Source organism: Xenopus tropicalis, chromosome 7, assembly GCF_000004195.4.
Source record: "Xenopus tropicalis strain Nigerian chromosome 7, UCB_Xtro_10.0, whole genome shotgun sequence".
Classification (NCBI taxonomy): Eukaryota; Metazoa; Chordata; class Amphibia; order Anura; family Pipidae; genus Xenopus; species Xenopus tropicalis.
In genome coordinates, this window is record NC_030683.2 from 36,006,415 (window position 1) to 36,026,747 (window position 20,333).

At 40.6% G+C, this 20,333-nt stretch overlaps 1 protein-coding gene across 1 annotated transcript in view; it reads left to right on the forward strand.

Moving 5' to 3' along the window:
* The first annotated feature begins 6,109 nt into the window (after positions 1-6,109).
* The window catches only part of pde6c (phosphodiesterase 6C), a 33,341-nt gene continuing 19,117 nt past the window's right edge, over positions 6,110-20,333 (forward strand). The window contains exons 1-10 of the mRNA XM_002937184.4: positions 6,110-6,779; positions 15,617-15,769; positions 16,230-16,319; positions 16,738-16,878; positions 17,729-17,803; positions 17,918-17,982; positions 18,150-18,216; positions 19,552-19,599; positions 19,782-19,931; positions 20,129-20,272. Coding sequence (XP_002937230.1) covers positions 6,303-6,779; positions 15,617-15,769; positions 16,230-16,319; positions 16,738-16,878; positions 17,729-17,803; positions 17,918-17,982; positions 18,150-18,216; positions 19,552-19,599; positions 19,782-19,931; positions 20,129-20,272 — 1,410 coding nt within the window. The 5' untranslated portion in view covers positions 6,110-6,302. The remainder of the gene's footprint in view (positions 6,780-15,616; positions 15,770-16,229; positions 16,320-16,737; positions 16,879-17,728; positions 17,804-17,917; positions 17,983-18,149; positions 18,217-19,551; positions 19,600-19,781; positions 19,932-20,128; positions 20,273-20,333) is intronic.

Sequence of the window (20,333 nt, forward strand, 5' to 3'; positions counted from 1 at the left end):
TGCGGGTCCTACAATGGCAACATTTTGTGGGTTAGGGTTGGGTGTGGGTTAAGGTTTTGTGGGTTAGGGTCGGGTGTGGGTTAAGGTTTTGTGGGTTAGGGTCGGGTGTGGGTTAAGGATTTGCAGGTTAGGGTCGGGTGTGGGATAAGGATTTGCAGGTTAGGGTTGGGTGTGGGTTAAGGATTTGCGGGTTAGGGTCGGGTGTGGGTTATGAATTTGCGGGTTAGGGTCGGGTGTGGGTTAAGGATTTGCAGGTTAGGGTCGGGTGTGGGTTAAGGATTTGCGGGTTAGGGTCGGGTGTGGGTTAAGGTTTTGCGGGTTAGGGTCGGGTGGGGGTTAAGGATTTGCAGGTTAGGGTCGGGTGTGGGTTAAGGATTTGCGGGTTAGGGTCGGGTGTGGGTTAAGGATTTGCAGGTTAGGGTCGGGTGTGGGTTAAGGTTTTGCGGGTTAGGGTCGGGTGGGGGTTAAGGTTTTGCGGGTTAGGGTCGGGTGTGGGTTAAGGATTTGCGGGTTAGGGTTGGGTGTGGGTTAAAGTTTTGCGGGTTAGGGTTGGGTGTGGGTTAAGGTTTTGCGGGGTAGGGTCGGGTGTGGGTTAAGCTTTTGCGGGTTAGGGTCGGGTGTGGGTTAAGGTTTTGCAGGTTAGGGTCGGGTGTGGGTTAAGGATTTGCAGGTTAGGGTCGGGTGTGGGTTAAGGTTTTGCGGGTTAGGGTCGGGTGGGGGTTAAGGATTTGCAGGTTAGGGTCGGGTGTGGGTTAAGGATTTGCGGGTTAGGGTCGGGTGTGGGTTAAGGATTTGCAGGTTAGGGTCGGGTGTGGGTTAAGGTTTTGCGGGTTAGGGTCGGGTGGGGGTTAAGATTTTGCGGGTTAGGGTCGGGTGTGGGTTAAGGATTTGCGGGTTAGGGTTGGGTGTGGGTTAAAGTTTTGCGGGTTAGGGTTGGGTGTGGGTTAAGGTTTTGCGGGTTAGGGTCGGGTGTGGGTTAAGCTTTTGCGGGTTAGGGTCGGGTGTGGGTTAAGGTTTTGCAGGTTAGGGTCGGGTGTGGGTTAAGGTTTTGCGGGTTAGGGTCGGGTGTGGGTTAAGGTTTTGCGGGTTAGGGTCGGGTGTGGGTTTAAGGTTTTGCGGGTTAGGGTCGGGTGTGGGTTAAGCTTTTGCGGGTTAGGGTCGGGTGTGGGTTAAGGTTTTGCGGGTTAGGGTCAGGTGTGGGTTAAGGTTTTGCGGGTTAGGGTCGGGTGTGGGTTAAGGTTTTGCGGGTTAGGGTCGGGTGTGGGTTAAGGTTTTGCGGGTTAGGGTCGGGTGTGGGTTAAGGTTTTGCGGGTTAGGGTCGGGTGTGGGTTAAGGTTTTGCGGGTTAGGGTCGGGTGTGGGTTAAGCTTTGCGGGTTAGGGTCGGGTGTGGGTTAAGGTTTTGCAGGTTAGGGTCGGGTGTGGGTTAAGGTTTTGCAGGTTAGGGTCGGGTGTGGGTTAAGGTTTTGCGGGTTAGGGTCGGGTGTGGGTTAAGGTTTTGCGGGTTAGGGTCGGGTGTGGGTTTAAGGTTTTGCGGGTTAGGGTCGGGTGTGGGTTAAGGTTTTGCGGGTTAGGGTCGGGTGTGGGTTAAGGTTTTGCAGGTTAGGGTCGGGTGAGGGTTAAGGTTTTGCGGGTTAAGGTCAGGTGTGGGTTGAGTTTTTCCTGACCTGCGCATCACTAATACCTGCAATGCATTATTTTTGCCCACAATGGTCAATGTACAAATAACAGGGGCGGGCCAAGCTGACAGGGCGCCCTAGGCAACCCGGTCGGCCACCTCGTCCCTGCACCTTCCCCCCCCCCTTTGGCGCATGTTGAACGCGGGGGGGGGCGGGGTTCGCATTGTGATTCGATGGATCATTGCCCCCACCACGTAAGGACAAGCGGCGGGGGCAATGACTAAAGAGAGCGGACTAGGGGTAGGCAGGAGAGGCTGCCTGGCGCCCCCCAATCGTTGCGCTCTAGGCAGCTGCCTCTTCTGCCTACCCCTAGTTAACCCCTGGTTAATAACGTTAATACTTGGACCTATTATCCAGGGACCTGGGCTTATACCTATAATAACCTTTATAACCACCGGGACTGAAAGTACTGCCTATGTTGCATCTACACCAACCAGCCCCCAGTATCTGTGCTGCTATGCTCATTCTGAGTAGAAACACTGAGGGAGTAGTTTGCTTTTCTGATGTAACCTGATGATCTACAAGGCTGGCGACAGGTCGAGTTACATATAGAAGCCATTCGGCATTTACTAATCACCTATGAAACATCTTAGGGGTTGTATTTACAAAGATGCATGATAAAATTAGTTCAACCCCCCTCCAAATGAACCCCAGTGCACATACTGTATATATCTATACAGACCTATCTATTCATTCATATACAACTATATATGCTGTTACCACTATCTCCTTTTTGGGAGAAACCATGCCATTTTAGCTTTGCTGACATTATATTATATATATTATTATTATTATACATTATATCGAAATTCAAATTTGTACAGTTTTCGTGGATGAAAAAAGCATGAACTGAATGAATAAAAATGCAGAATGAATGCGTAAACTTTGAAATCCTCAATCCTAGAACAGCTCCCATTACCTATTACCTGCTGCTTATGGTAGAAGAGTTTAAGAAACCCCTCAAAAGAAGGATCGCTGCAGTTAGGACAAATGCAAACTATTAGCACCTTTATACTAGTTCTAATAACTTTAAGTTACTATCCTTTAACCAGGGTAGAGGTTCCCAAACTGTGCAGTTGTAATTAAAATATGCTTATATTTGCTGTACCCAACTATTTATTATACTGGGTTATTCCCATATTTCCGTATAGTTTTATTCATAATCATCATTGTTGCCTGCTGTCCCAATGCTCAGGTTTCATTAGCACTATGTTCATTAATACTTTGTTCATTAGCACTATGTTCATTAATACTTTGTTCATTAGCACTATGTTCATTAATACTATGTTCACTAACTTGGATGCAAGGGGCCCCCAAGAAAGCGTAGACTACAGGCCCATAAAGAAATGGTTAATGATCAAGATATAGACATACAAGGCCCCATGGGTGGGTAAGCAGAAGAACCCACTGACAACTGACCCCACTAGGAGTTTTTCTGGTCCCCTGGTGATCCAGTCTGATACTGACTATGTGGGGTAACATCCTTCATCAGTGCCACATAGTTTTTTCAGTTTTCATGGCCATGATAATTTTGCAATAGAAGCAGCATTATAGCGACTAACCCCCCTAACTGTGGTCTACCTAAACATTACGTGACTAAAGTTACGTGCCAGAGTAAGTAAGCTACTTTAACAGACAGCGCTCCTTGGACTGGTTTTATTTATCTATAGGAAAGATTTGTTTTCCTCAGTGCCCAGGCATTTCATGGTGCCTCTCAGTCAATATTTGTCAGGCTGTTCCACGTGAACAACACCTGTTAAACATTTGCCAGAGAAGCGCACAATCATGCACACAATACGATTTGTATGGTTATGAAATCATATCTTGTATTAGTCATTTATTGTCCCGGTTGAAGCAATCTGGGCGCTTCTGATCATTCCTGGTAAAAGAATTAGCAAGGTGGTGAAGTTAAACACATCTCTGTGATTTATATAATCTGCCGGGCACGAGCTTGATTCAAAACATTCAGTTCAGGAGCCACAAAATTCATGTTTCCCTAAAGCTTAATCTGCTTCATGTGTTAGACAGATCTTTATCAGTTTTTTGAAGGCTCAAAAACAAAACATTTAATTTAAAAGGGGTAGTTCACCTTTAACTTGATATACAATAAGCAGTTTTTATCAACTTTCCAACTGGGCTTGGTTTTTTATAATTTAAATCATTTGCCTTCCTCTTCTGCCTCTTTGCAGCTTTCAAATGGGGGTCACTGACCCCGGCAGCCAAAGAACTATTTCTCTGTGAGGCTACAATATTATTGGTGTTGTTACTTTTTGCTCCTTATCATTCTACTACGGCTTCTCCTATTCATATTCCAGACTCTTATTCACACCGCTTCTGGTTTGCTGGATAATGTGGACCCTAGCAACCTGTTGCAAACGGACGAGCTACTGAATTAAAAGCTAAATAATTGCAGATTCTCTCAGGATATCAATCTTTACTGTATGTCATACTAAAAATGAATACCCCTTAACCCCTATGTGTTAATGGATGCGCTGGAAACTTCCACAGAATATGCACAAAGTGGAAAATGGACATATACGGTGAATGCAATATTGACATCAATATTGTATAAGTAAAAATGTACAATTAACCATTTTTTCTTTTCTGTATACGTTTATAAAATGAAAAATTAAATAAAACTATTGAAACAGAAAAATGAATACAAAGGGAAACAATGCCTTTATGAGAACACTTAAAAATGAGGTCTTTCTAATATTATATAAACTTTATGTACCACCAAAGCACCATAATGAAAACGCTACTATTATTCACCTACTCAAAATGATACAGTGTGAATGTGTGTAGGTTCTGCACAGCGTAATGCTCCAATATAAAGCCTTCTGTTTATAAAACCATATTTGCCTTAAGGTTTGGTGCTGCCCACATTATGGTATCCACAATACAAGAATGCTCAGATTTGCTGGCAGATAAAAATGTATATAGGGATATGGAGAGCATTTTGCCCAGGAGCCAGCTGACAGCCAGCAAACCTAGAATAGTCACACCTGTGAATTTGAGCTAAGGCTAATGTCAGACGTGGTGTCTGGCGTATATTTTCGGCAAGCCGAAAATCGATTGCCGAAAATAGCGCCATACGCCTCCTAACTGTGTCTGCACCCGAATGAATGAAGTATGCTCTGGTGCAGGAACATGTAGCCAATATCCGCTAGATGTGCCTGCGCCCGAACTTATTTTTATTCATTTGGGTGCAGGCACAGGTAGGAGGCATATTGCATTATTTTCGGCAAGCGATTAGCAATAAAATTCAGGAAATTCGGAAATGAATGGGACTATGTATAAAAAGTGTTGTTATTTCTACATGTACACAGCACTGTACAGCAGAACAATACATGAATGCAACAAACAGGGGGTCATTACAATAACAGATCAATAAATACAAATAAATAAAAAGTACAGATAAAGGTTTCACAGAGCCAAGTGACAAGAGGATGGAGTTCCCTGCCCCTTAGAACTTACAGTACGGATGGGGGGGGTAACTTACAGACACAAATGGAAGGGTAGTTAGTGCTGCAGGTTACAGGTGACACTGCAATATAAGTGCCAGTTCAGGTGCTGTGCGAGTGCTCCAAGAGGTGGTTCTGAGTTTAGGGAGTCTGAGGGAGGATTCTCTCCAGAGGATTCAGGGGTGGCATTCCATATATAAGGAGTAGCAAAACAAAAAAGTTTAAGGAAGGAAACAGCAGTAGTAGTGGGGGTGCAACCAAGTGGTGGCTCTGAGAGGAGCACAGAAGTCGACCAGGAATGTATGGAGACACTATAGAAGAGATGTAGTGAGATGCTCTGGAATGGAGGGCTCTGAAGGTTGCGAGAAGGCATTTGTAAGTCATTCTTTGTAAGCCATGATAAAGACTTATCATGGATGGAATTGGAATTAGTAGGTGGATAGTGGGACTTTTTAAACCCACCCCCAAAAAACCTTATAGACTCAGTTAAGAAGAAAGAAAACATTTTTGGACACCAATGCCTCCTGCCCCCTTTCTTGGCCTACTGCTGTCATATGTTACTTTTTTCATCACAGTAAATGCTACTCTTGCAGGTGCAAGTTGCCTCTTAAATCTTGTAAAATATGTCCTAATTGCCACCTAAGTAGGATAAAACTGGATGTCACAATAGCTACAAATTTCACACCATGTTTCTTCCACATTGGCTTTTACTATTTAATACATGATAATGTCTTTCATTCATAAACAGCAGCCCAGACTCAGCTCACATGTAAGCTATGAATTAAACCAACAAAAAGGCACATTCTATATTAGATTCTTACAAATAGCCACACTTGGGTCTCTAAAATGGATTGGTTTGTCTGCAATGATTCTCCTGGGATTTATGAGCTAAGAGCATGCCATTGGTTTAGTGTCCTGACATCTGTTTAATTAGCAGTCTTCAGAATCCAGCACTAAGAAGACACTAAGCCAGTGCCTTCTGTCAGATCTCAAGCAAGAGGGTTCACAAGGATTTGGAAGCTTCAGAATACCTGCAAAGATCATGACCATAAAGTACATCATGGACATTGCTGCATGAAGGCAGACTTTCCATCACGCAACTTTATTATTGCAAAAGCATGTGTTGTTGAATTTATGTTAAACCTTTGAGTTTCTACAAAAATGGGTGAGATGAAGAAAGAAGATATTGAGAAATATCTAGAAAACAACCCACAGTTTGCCAAGGAATACTTTGACAAAAAACTTCGAAGTGAAACTGTTGGGGCTCTGTTTAACAGCAAAGAATTGGTTTTAAAAGATGGCGTTTCATTTCGTGAGATGACCAAGATAGAAGAGGCAGACATATTGTTAGAGCTGATAAAAGAAATCCAGGATGACTGTAACATGGAGAAGACTGTTCACAAAGTCCTTCAGAGGATGGCATATCTGCTGCAAGCAGACTGTTGTAGCATGTTTGGATTCCGGTCACGAAACGGTATCCCAGAGCTGGCTACGAGGCTCTTCAATGTTACAAAGAGCTCGAAATTTGAAGACAACTTAGTAGCTCCTGAAAGTGAAATTGTGTTCCCTTTGGACATTGGGATTGTGGGATGGGTTGCTCACACTAAGAAATCCTTTAATGTTCCTGATGTGAAAAAGGTAAGTGGCAAAGTGACCAAAAGCTTCCATGTTGCCTTCTAAAAATTCTTTTTAATTGTACAGATTGAGTTTCAAAGTGAGAATATGAACTTACAAATATTATCATCTATGGGTTATGTAGTAAAATGAGTTAAGATTTGCCCAAGTCCATTTACCCAAACAACAACCTCTTGCTATATATTGTGTAGAAGGGTAGATGTTGAAAAAGCAGAAAATCTTACTTGCTTAGTTGTACCCTGGTCCTTATCATATTAGGGTGCAGACTTTTAGTTTGGATTGATTTGCAAACGGTGTATCATCTCTTTCTGCCTTTCATGGCCATTTCTTTACAAATGAGCCCATTAGGCTGATCCTGCATGCTGCCCACTACCCAGATGAAGTCACCTCTGCACCCTGCAACACAGGCTAACTGTCAGCTTAAAACCCTGAACCCAATTGACTGTTAAGGTGCATTATCACTACGACATGTGCCCAAGAAACACTGAGCTATAACAGTGGGCACCAATGTCTCCCTACAACAAGCCTTTCAGGAACACTAAAATGAATTGGATGCTTACCCTCTGCAGGTTTAGGCCACAGTATCCAGTACTTTTTCACCTTTAAACCTTTACTCACATTCAACGCATAGCATTATTATTACAGTATTATACCATGGCAATAAATCAACATATATCCGTATTAGTTTGTCACAAGAAGAATGCTCATTTCAGTGTAAAATGACTACACATTACCAAGTGGGAGAGAACTATTAGTGCAACCCCCAAGCCCGTCCCCTTTCCAAATATGTCTCAAACTGTTAATTTAGTAATCCAATTTGGCAGTAAACATTTTTTTTAAAAATATTGTGATTATAGGGATTATAGTGCTACTGATAATGGTTTCCCCGGAATGTAAATCAATACATATATGTACAGAACAGAATATAGTATAGAAGTCCGCATGAAAATAAAAATCTGCTGTCACGATGCTTGAAGTTGCTGCTGTCACTGTGGGTTAAGGCTCAGCGTTGGCAACAAATGGCGAGCTAGAGGATAATCCTGCTAAATTCATAAGGCTGATTACAAAAGCAAAGATCAAGGAGAAATCCAAAGGATGTGCAGCACATTCATGTGTCAAACGGCTGTACATATAAACTCAGCAACTACTGTTACCCCAGGAATGAGTACATACAGACGTGTAAACAGGAATAGCACCCCTCTTGTATTGTTCTGTAAAACACAGAACATGCTTTCTGAATGGTAAAAATTGTCAGTATATAAAGAAAGTTTGTTTCTACGTATGCATATCTTTATGTAGCACTACTAAATACTGAACATTTTTTACAGGACAGTCATAGTACAAGCAGGGGGACAATCATTACAATACATACAAAATATACACTGTCATAAAGATTCTGTAGCATTGAGTAGAAAGGATACACCCAAGCAACACATATGCACTATATATGAGCACGAGGAACCTTGATTTTTTGCCCTATAGTGCTCTAGAACTTGAGGTGCAAGTCACTGCACAATTCAGCCCTGTACTGATGTCTGCCAGGCACAAGCTGGGGGGGGGGACAAGAATACACCGATGTACCGATGTACCGATGTACCTGTGTTGTATTTAATAAGGGAGGTGATCTCATGAGTGGGGCAGGGTGCCAAGTACAGAAAACATTGTGCCTGTGTTTTGCACTTTGCACCCTGCTCTGCTCTACATAAATAAGCCCCTTAATGTTTTGAGCTTCTGTACCAGCTCAGCACTAGCTCAGACTTCAAACGTTTCTTAAGATCTTAACAAATTTCTTCCCAGTAGCTCCCGATCTTAATTTCTGCTGATTTTACATCATGCTCTGGGCTGCTGTCACTTATTTGAGCTTTGGGACAAACAACATAATATATCGTTTATCAATTATATAGAATTCACATTACACAGTTAATTAGTAGTTAATTCAGATTCATAGTACCAGGCACCACAGAAACCATTGCATCAGAACACAACGGATACAATGAGCATGTGCAATGTCGCTGACACTCAAGGCCTAACAGGATTAGAAGATGGGGACCTGCTGTGGGCAACTTTGAAGGCACAGGTCATTACTGTTAAAGGGGCTGCTGAACCTTTGGGTTGTTACTGATGGGACCTGCCTGATGATCAGTTAGGGTGATAGAGAGAGGGCCTATTGGTCCTGAAAGCCAAGTTGGGTGAGATGTGGGGTGAGTTCTGATTTTCTGCCCTACAAAGTCATGAAATTATGCATGGATGTTCAAAACAGCAATCTTTTCATATATCTGTTAAATGTATCCTAGAAGAACAGGCCTGTATTTGCACAATACACTAGGGGGTATATTTATCATACCCTGTAAAAAGTGGAGTGAAGAATTACCAGTGATGTTGCCCAGGGCAACTAATCAGCAATTCGATTTCAACAGTTAGAAAATCAAAGCTAAGCATCTGATTGGCTGCTATGAGCAACATCACTGGTAATGTTTTATTCCACTTTTTACACAGCATGATAAATATTCCCCTTATAACATGTTGCAGAGGAACACTATTCACCCCAATGGACAAATGAGTCTGTCATGCTGTACTATGGTGGTTCAATAGTGGGGCTTGGGCAACCTGTGCTCTTATTGTCCTTCTAGACGATAATTTTAGTCAGAAGAAGCTAATTATAATATACCTTAAAGAGGTTTACTAAACACTGGTCCAACTTAAGGGGGATTTACGCCCCCAAATTAAGCAGCTTGACTCTAAAATACCTTCACAAGTTTTTCAGTAAGTGTAACCCCCTGTAAAGTCTGAAAAAACTTAAATGAACCTGATTCATAACTATAAAGTTTGCAGATATTAAACTTGCCATATTCGCTTCTGTTGGTTGAAAGTCCAACAATGATTATATAATCAGCGGCTCAGGAGGCTCTTAAGATCAACAAGTACTTAGAGGCCAAGCAGTAAAGGATTATTTTCTTTAACCTCTCCCTATACACCAGTTCTGGTTATAACAGTAAGGGCCTGTTCATGCTGACTTCTCATATTATTGTTTACACTATTAACAAAACCATTTTATATTTGGTATGAGACAAAGTTCTTGCTTAGGAAGGAAAAACTGAACTTTTAATAGCAATTCCCTTGGAGTAGTATTGAGATTCATCATCATCATCATCATGAATATCCCCTAGAGCTGAATATAGCCCTATAGCTGATATTCTAGGATATATAGCTGCAAAACAATGGCTCTAAGGCATTATAGTGGCTACATAATTTTCATTTAACTCCAAGTCAAACAAAGCTCCTTGTAAGATTTCTATTTACTTCTTAGTCCTTTTCTGAGTAGGTATTAAAATATATGAAACATGACTACCACGGTTCACTTCATAGCTTCATACTAAGCTATAGTAATGAGTTTTGCATGACGAACTTTTGGCACCAACGGCCCATTTAAACCTTCATTGCCCATTAGCCTTTGCCCAAGCAGACATTTGTAGTGCTGCCAAAATTAGTAAAAAACCCCCATCTCTTTACTTTCCCTGTCCTTAACCGTTGGCATGGCTACTGTCAACTGGTTCCAGACCCAGCCTTTCAGCCTTATCCCTTCACTGTTATTTTTTCTGGTGACCTGTAGGAAGTTACAGCTTTAAAAGTGTTGTAACAGAAGTCCAGGCCCCAGAAAAGTATTGGTGTACAATGGTATTCGCAGAGTTCTCCTTTTTCACCTGATGGAAGTCGACAGTGGAGGTTAGCCTTCATTCTCTGTCCTACAATTCCATTGTTTGGATGGTTCAGCTGAATGTATGCTAGCAAATGGATTCTGCTAGTGGTACCTTTTATTAGCATATACAGGTATGGGACCTGTTATCCAGAATGCTCGGGACCTGGGGTTTTCCTGATAAGGCGTCTTTCTACTAAATATATTTAAACAGTAATTAAACCCAAAGCATTGTTTTGGCTCCAATAAGGATGAATTATATACATGTATTAGTTAGAATCAAGTACAAGACACAGTGGTATTATTACAGAGAAAAGGAAATCATTTTTAAAAATGTGAATTATTTGATTAAAATGAAGTCTATGGGAGATGGGCTTTTTTTTTTTTTTTGGAACGTTCAGGATAATGGGTCTCCGGATAAGGGGTCCGATACCTGTACTGTATTTACCTCGCTGATTGGTTTAACACACAGAGCACCTCAACTCCACTCACATTATTTTTTAGCACTCTTTTCCCTTTTCTGTTTATGCTATTTGACTGTCTTAGGTTCATTTTTTACAAGAATTCTGGTGTCCAATCTTTGAGTCTCTCAAAAACACCTTACCTTATACATATAGATAGCTACTTTTTGTAATCCTCCCTCCCTTAAGTGATACCAATTAGAAATGGGTATTAGTGGTGGTTAAAGCCTTGCGGTATCCATAATACCATTCTGTACTTCTATCCAAGAGGTGCTTGGGCTATTGTGTAGTCATGTTGTTGTTATTCATTTAAAGATAAAGAGTAATAATATTAATAAAAACATTTACCCTATAGTAACACCCACACAAACTTTCTCTTCTCTGCTTGTGCTTCCAGAGAAGCTTTTCCTGTGAGGGCTTACCGATATCAAATGTTGAACTTCATTAACTTAATTACATGAAATCGGTCCAGGAAAGCTGTCAGTTTCTTTATTTTACCCATCAGTTAATTGAATTGATATCTGCTGTGGTCTTTAAATGAACAGCGGGGTTTGATTAGAGAGGGAGGACCTGATATTAGACCTTTTTCCTACAAGACAATGGTGCAGCAATGTGATAGTGGAATACCTTACACAGAAGCAGCAGGGCGGAATTGAATTGATGTTATTTAATAAGGGACAAAGTGCAAACTCAACCTCAATTGCCATGTTTTTTTCCCAGAAATCCAGCATCATTGCAGTCACAAAGGGGCTATGCTCTTGGTGCAATTGTGCTGGGCCTGCTCCTGATCAAAAATTAATGCAACTGTATGTGTGCTACGTTGGAAATCAGGCCAGTTGTGACACATGTTTTCAAAGTCTATGTGGGAGCCATTTCAGGTGGTGTGTGCACACTATTCTCTCCGTGCAACTGAACTGTGCCGTGGGTGCTGAGGGAACCACCACCTCCGGACCATTCGGCAGTTCCAGGGTTCCTCTGCCTGAATTGGTTCAACTGTGCTCAATTCAGAATGGGAGGCAGGAAGGACTGAGCTATGCCAAGTTTGTTATACAAGTACCTTTAATGAAAGTGGTTTTGCATGCAACATGCGGGGAAAGTGCAGGGAATGCAACTACACTTGTGGATGTACATGAGCCTTAATTAGTTCCTACACTAAAGCCTGATAACAGTTAGAGGTACTATGCATGAACATCCCTTATGGGGTATTAGAACTGTTTTGTACTTTTTGTTTGAACTGCAAGTTCCCACAGACCTATTTTTAAGGTGCCTCCACTCTACCTTGAAGATGCTATACCACTTCTTATAAACCCTTTTCTAGCATAGGCCATAGCAGGCAGTAAAGGTACAGACTGAACTTTCTATTGAAAGATAAACAAGTGGCCTATTATAGGTCACACAAATAATGTCCAACAGCTACAAATTCTGTATCAAAACTGACTGATTTCTGAATGCTTTAGTTAAAATTTACTGATCAGGAGATTCAATTTGAGGAGAGGAAACTCTACTCCTAATTCTATACACTATAAGGACTGATATATATATATATAGAAAGACAATAAGCCGCACACGCAGGGACTTTGTTAGAAAACAAAACATTTTTTAATGAAAACGATCCAACGTTTTCGAGCACCAACTGTGCTCTTCCTCCCTTGGTTTGTCCCTGAGGAAGAGCACAGTTGGTGCTCGAAACGTTGGATTGTTTTCATTAAAAAAAAATTTGTTTTCTAACAAAGTCCCTGCGTGTGCGGCTCATTGTCTTGCTATATACATGGTTTTTGCAAGCACCTGGGGCATTTGATTACTATTAGGGTGTGCTCTGTTCTTTTCTGTATATATATATATTAGCCAGAAGGAAGTGATCCATACACATGACCCATGTCGGACTCCACGCAAGTTAAAAATTAGTCTTTTAGAGAAACCAATCAAATATGGGGCTCCTTTGCACACATTTTATTAGTGCTATTATTTTTCATATTTTTAACATCACAAAATGGATTTCAGGATTTCAGGATTTTTCAGGATTTAGTTAAAAGTTATCATTGCACAATGCTAAGCCACTCCACCAACATCATAGAGCATAATTCCAGTGGGAACCAATTCTACATTTCTGTTCTTTCCCAAGGGAAAAATAATCCAACTGCACTAATTTATCTGGGAACATCTAAGGGCTCATACTTACCAGCGTGCTAAAAATGCATATATTGTGTTTATATCCAATTTTAAAATACAGCTAAGTGCGTTTTTGTCAGTTCCAAAAGTAACCCTCTATTCTGCTAAATTACGAACACGTGTCAAGCACACAAAAATGCAGCATATTGCATCTAAAAAATGTGATAAAACGTGAATGGAGTAGGTGCTCGTCTATGGTATAAAAAACACTTGTGAGTATGAGCCCTAAAGATACTTCTGTTGTGTTGCTTACCTGAGCAAAATTACCTACAATCAAGGCACCCCATATAAACATGTATACATTTTTTTTACACTTTGTCAATGTTTTTTTATCACCTCTGTAACTGCCTGCCCAAACAGCACAGTGTAGCTGCATTGCGCATATCCCTATTTTGCAACATCTGTTCAAGACAGTCAGTGTACTTACCTTCTATATGTAATAAAAGTTTGCCCAGTAGCAGTAACCCATAGCAACCAATAAGATGTTTGCTTTTAAACAGGTGATCATTAATTTCTACCTGCTGCTTGGTTGCTATAGGTTACTGCTCCTGAGCAAACTTAGTGGCTTTTAATACATAACCCCATAGGCCAGTGTTCCCCAACCAATGTCTCAGGGGCAACATGTTGCTCACCAACCCCTTGGATGTTGCTCTCAGTGCCCCCAAACCAGGTAGTTATTTTTGAATTCCTGACTTGGGGGCAAGTTTTGGTTGAATAAAAACAAGATTTACTACCAAATAAAGCCCCCTGTAAGCTGATAGTGTGCATAGAGGCTGCCTAATAGCCAATCGTAGCCCTTATTGGGCTCCTCCATGAACTTTTAAGGTGCTTGTGTTGCTCTCCAAGTCTTTTTACATTTGACTGTGGCTCATCAGCAAGAAAGGTTGGGGACCCCTGCCTTAGACTGTAGTGCTCCCTCACAGTGCAAAAGGGTGGATTTTGGCATGTTTTGACCCAACTACATAGAAGCATTCTGATAGCCCGATACAATAGTAATAAGCCTCCATGCACTGCAGGTGTAATAGAAATATCTCCATGTCACCAAGTTTAAAAGCAGCAGAATCTTATACTGGGAATCCAACTACAAGTTCTCATTAACAGTTTCATTGTTTGATTAATATTTTATAGATAACAAGTATTTCTGTTAATTGGATACTTCGTTTTTTAATAATCTGTTATTAAAAAAATAGTTTCATTACATTTGGCACATATTACCTATGATACATACAAAATAACTGTTTGAAGATTCTATTTTCAGCCCCTTTTTCTGCAAATTACTCGCCGTTCATCTTCTATCCCTCGGTACTTAACAGTGCAAATTGGATCAGTCATTAAGTAAGTCAGACACTTAGCTTTTGCTTGTCCTTATGATTTGCCATAGCCCCAGGGAAGGTATTCCCATTTTTTTTTTAATCTCTAGGTTAGTCACCTGACACTGATTACAGTAATGTCTTCATTTAATCTGTTAACGAGCTAATGACATGGACTATGAGTAATCCTTATAATACAGATATTCCAACCTATCACCCTTAGAACTTGCAAAAGCCTTGTAGAGGCTCAGAAGGCAGGTGATGATATGATATATACGCTCATATGATTATGTGGGGTGCTTGTAAAGCATAGATGTCAGGTTGTCCCCCAGAAGTGATCTTGGGCACAGGCCCAATAATAATGCAAATACAAAAAGGTTTAATAAACAATTCTGAAGAATAGGAAATTGGTCTGGGCGGTTGGCAAAACTGGGGAGTCAGAACCAGAGGAACAAGGACAGGGCAGGAACAGGACTTACTGGATTCAGGAGAGGAACTCAAGGCTTGAACAAGGCAGTTTGGCCAATGATCCAGCACAGGTTGTTGGAGTAGGAAGGGCTTAATAACCCTTTAATTGAGCTACTGGAGCTGGATCATGGGCATGGGCTAGGGAATACACAGGAGGAAGAGACAATATAATCTACCAGGCCCCAACCACACTGCCTCCTGTGGCTCAAACAAGATGAGCAGCAGCCAGTTGTAGACCAGTTCTTACATGGTGCAACAATTCTACCAAAGCTGGCTGGCCAAAAAAGAAAACCAAAATGGCCTACAACCTGAATTGTAACTCATTCAGATTTGTTTGTTAGTCTGTTATATAGGGTCCACGGTCCTATATAATGATTTAAGTGATTGGTTAATAGAAAGCTGATTGGCTATCCTCACGTGTCACCATATTGCACTTGACTTGACTAGGCGTTATTTATGGCTGTTTGTTGAATATCCCAGAATTCTGTCTATGAATGTACAGCCTTACTTTGCACAATTAGTAGTTTTGTACATAAATACCAAGTTGCCATGTCACCAGATCACTTGACTGGTTTATTAATAAAGAACATTTACTGAGATCACTGGTCTATAAAGTTCAACTTTTGTCAAACCCTCTATAATAACTGAAAGAGTACATTTGATTACAAAGAAAAACAAATATTTAATTACAAAGGAGAACAAATATTCTAAAATATGTATGTTTTGTTTTCATTGCAGAACACCCACTTTTCAGACTTTGCAGATAAGCAAACTGGATACACTACAAAAAATTTACTGGCAGCGCCAATCTTACAGGGGAAGGAAGTCCTGGCTGTTATGATGGCTGTTAACAAACAGAATGCTGCTGAATTTTCAAAAGAGGATGAAGAGGTAATTTTCAGTAATAAGAAACAGTACAATATTTAGTGTAATTTTTACATGAATTGCTTGTATACAGGGCCACCAAAGCTAGCATTTTAGCAAGAAATCCTTTAGGCACAATTACAATTAAACAGCACTATGGTTTGGAGGATCCAGTTAGTGCCTGAACTACTACCTTTTTTTTTTTGTTAGTCTACTATTTAAACCAATGGCATAAAGTATCCAAAAGCAGATGCCATGACTTGCAGGGGGCCTGGTAGGGAGCCCACTTTTACTAGCCGGTGCAGGAATTCATACACTACTAATGTAGGTAGCGGGGGACCCATGGGTGTTAGATAGAAGTTGGGGATGTCCCTAGTGATGCCGCCGATACCAACTTCATTTCCTGATCATGGTGTTCCTGTCAGATTTTTACCACTAAATGTAGTCTACAAGGATTCCCAAAGCTCTTTATTATCTATATTTGCAGGTTTTCCACAAATATCTCAACTTCATATCCGTTGTTCTTAAATACAATCACATCAACTACCTCCACAATATTGAAACAAGGAAAAGTCAGGTAACGGAGCGTCAACACAGACGTCATAATATTGTTGCTTGTGTATCATTTTTGTTAGAATGATACTTCCTTTTAAGTGGATATTGTTGCTCATAATTTTCTGTATACATATAATATATAAAATGCAAAATTAGACAGAAAATAAGACCTGGAATCTCTGTTTATTTCTAAGCATTACACACTTATTCCCAGCAATGAATCTCTCCTGTCCCTCTCACTGCTTCTGTCCCTGTCTCACACACTACTCAGCTCCACCCCCAGCTTCCTTTCAACTCCTCTGCAAACCTGTAACAACTTTATGAACACATAACACTTTACCTTCTCACTAATGTTAACATCCATCCCCAACAGAGGCCCTTACATTTATATATAATTATATTATGTCTTTGTCTTCTTTGACTCATTTTCTATTTCATAGGTGCTCCTCTGGACAGCCAACAAGGTGTTTGAAGAATTAACAGATATTGAAAGACAGTTCCACAAGGCCCTTTACACAGTCAGGGTGTATCTGAATTGTGAGAGATATTCTGTTGGTTTGCTGGACATGACAAAAGAAAAGGTGAGACATGTCTGATCCTCATAAAGACACCAACTAGCATGAGATTTACTAATGGGTGTGAAAATGTAGCCCTTTATTAGTCCATTTGATGGACATAGCTGCATGCAATCAGTTTGTGATGGCTTGTGAAAGTCACGGGAAACCATTGACTTGTGGGAAAAACATTCCAAAACGGTACCAATTTTAGCACTAGGCTTCTTGATTTCTCTAAGTACATGAAGCTACCAATTAAGTAGCCCTCAACTAAGGAAAACATTTGAGGGCTGCCATTTTACCTTTATGATATCTGGTACCACACTACACAAAGTCCCACACTGAGACTTGAAATAGGCTTTGTCAGTTCAAGTTCACAGAGGCCCAAACAGCCCTCCACAGGACCAATAAATAGTGTCTATAACATCTAAATGCCCCTCTGGCATTTGCTTGAATTATATCTGGGCTTACGAAACAGCAAGAACAATCTGGATGTTTCTGCATTTGTAGGGAGGATTGTACAGTCTTCAACCTCCCGTAGGATGAAAAGTGACATTTTTATTTGAGTAGGCTACAAAAAGATGGCTTTCTACAGAAGTGCCTTTATCTCACAATTGGATAGGGGTAACCCTCCCTGAACCTTCCTTATTTTCCACCTATATAGACCCATGGCAAATAAACATAATGCCATCACGCATTTTGCACATTTCCAATTACTAGCCACTGCTCCATTACCAGGGATAAAAGAATTTTCACTCACTGTAATCATCACTTTTAAACATTAGGTATTCACAGAGTTTATCTTCCCGACCTGCATATAAGAACTCAAATAACTTTCTCTTTCCATGTTATTTTTTATTAATGTGCTCAATTGCAGGAGTTCTATGAAGAATGGCCAATCAAACTTGGAGAAGTACCACCTTACAAAGGGCCAAAGACTCCAGATGGAAGGGTATGTAAGATTGGAACTTGCAACTTAAGAATCATAGTACCAAAAGGGGCTGTTACCTTTTTGATATGTTAAATAATATACCCTGAATTTCACAAATGTCTCTTTTTTACCCAGGAAGTCATTTTTTACAAGATAATTGATTATATTTTGCACGGAAAAGAAGAAATTAAAGTTATCCCGTAAGACATCCTTACCTTTGTGTTAAACAATTACTAAAAACTCAAGGGCTAAATGCTGTAACTTATATATTTCTCATGTGGAATGTAGAAAATTGTAAAGATATATAATTTATTTTATCAGAATGAAAAACAAATGCCGTACTTCATTTTCCATATTTGACTTGCAGCACGCCACCAGAGGATCATTGGAGCCTCGTCAGTGGGTTGCCAACATACGTTGCCGAAAATGGATTTGTAAGTGTGTTTGCTCTATTTTACAGTATAAACACATAATTCATACATTGATTTCTAATTAAAGATATTGAGGGCTGTTATGAAGGGGCACTTAGTTCTACATAAGCCTGTATTTATATTGGTACAGTGCAGATTTCAGCACCTACAGTATATGGTGCCTTGCAAAAGGATGCGGAATGGAATCAAGGGCCAGAGCTGGTTGCAGGCAGGGTAGGTAGGTGCCTAGGGTGCAACATGAGGGGAGCGTGATGCAATGAGGGGAGGGGCTGAATTTTGCATAGGTCCCAACACTCTCTGCACAGAGCACTGGGAATGGTGGGACTGGCGTGATGGGGGTGGCAAATTACAGGTTGGGGGTGGATTTTGCAGTAGGTAGTGGGTGGTGTCAAACAAGCAACTGGTGGTGGGGTTTAGGGCGGATGTTGCCTTTGGGCAGCCTAGGGTCCCTGTACCTTTCAGCCCTGCTCTGGTGGTAGCTCAATGTCCCAATGACTTGGCACACACACACAGCAAGTTGTGGCAATCACAGAAAATGTTGTTTTATATTATTAACATTTATTTATAAAGCGCCAACATATTCCGCAGCGCTGTACAATAAGTGGGTTTTATACATTAGACATACAGAGTAACATATAAAGCATATATATAACCAATACAAGAGGTGGCAAGGGCCCTGCCCAAAAGAGCTTACAATTTATACCCCTGCTTTAGTATTCACTCAGCTTAATTACTGTAAGACCCCTGTTTGTTATAAAGGTATAGGATTCATTATCCAGAAAGATCCATATTACAGGAAGGCCATCTTCCATAGAATTCATTTTTATTAAATAATTAAATGTATCAAATAATTTCCTTTTTCTCTGTTATAATAAGACAGTATCTTGTACTACATTCTGAAAAAAAGGTTTACATTGTTATAAAGGGCTGCCTAACTTGCTGGCACCATATAAAGAAACAATGACGGGGATGATTTACACCAGCACTAACATTTTTTATTTAAGAGTGCCAAATGGAAAGCCAGCATATATCAGATCAGGTCTGGACTGTGATTCAAAATGGGCCCTGGTATTTCAAGTACACAGAGGCCTTAACAGCCCCCCCCCCCCCAGCCCAATAAATAGTGACTGTCTGTGGCATCTTACAGCAGCTTCTCTGCCATTTGCCAGAATCCACAGAATTGGGTCATTGCACAATAAAAGGATCCAGTGTCAGACTAGGGAGCCACCACCCCACCTTTCACATAGCAATTAAGGCTATGCCCTACAATAAAGACAATTGTTTTCCAATATTGTGCTCAAAGAATATTATCATTCATTTTCTTGCATCTCCCTCCAGATTTGCAATATGATGAACGCACCAGCAGATGAGTTTTTCAAATTTCAGGTAATGTATTCCTTCCTCACAAATGTTTCATTTGTAATATAGTAATATCACATTTTAAGGTATTTTAATTTGGGGGGCATATGAATCAGAAATGTAATGTTTCAAATGGAAATGTATATCTGCACTGTATGTGCATTACAATGATTGTCCTAAATTACTGTTGCTCTCTACTGACTTTGCAGAAGGAGGCCGTGGACGAAACTGGTTGGACCATTAAAAATGTGCTCTCTCTGCCAATTGTAAACAAGAAAGAAGAAATTGTGGGAGTAGCTACATTTTACAACAGGAAAGATGCAAAGCCCTTTGATGAATACGATGAACAAATCACTGAAGTAAAGAACCTAATTGTTTTATATTTTGTTAATAGAGGCGGTGAAGTTCTACAGAACCCTTGAGGGTAGGAATGTGAACTGGTAATGGGGGTAAAAGTAAAAGTGTTGAGTAGCCAATCATCGAAAGAGTATAAGAAATGGTTCGGTTAATACATGTAGATGAAGTATAACATTGTCATTTTCTTGGCTCTTCACAGGCTCTGACACAGATCCTGGGTTGGTCTGTTCTGAACACTGACACATATGACAAAATGAATAAACTTGAAAACAGAAAGGACATTGCCCAAGAAATGCTTATGTATCAACTGAAGTGCACTCCTAAGGAACTTCAAAGCATTTTGGTAAGTTTATTATCCACGGTTATTTTTCAGGGAGAGGATCTGAGAAGCTTGGGGCCTGAGG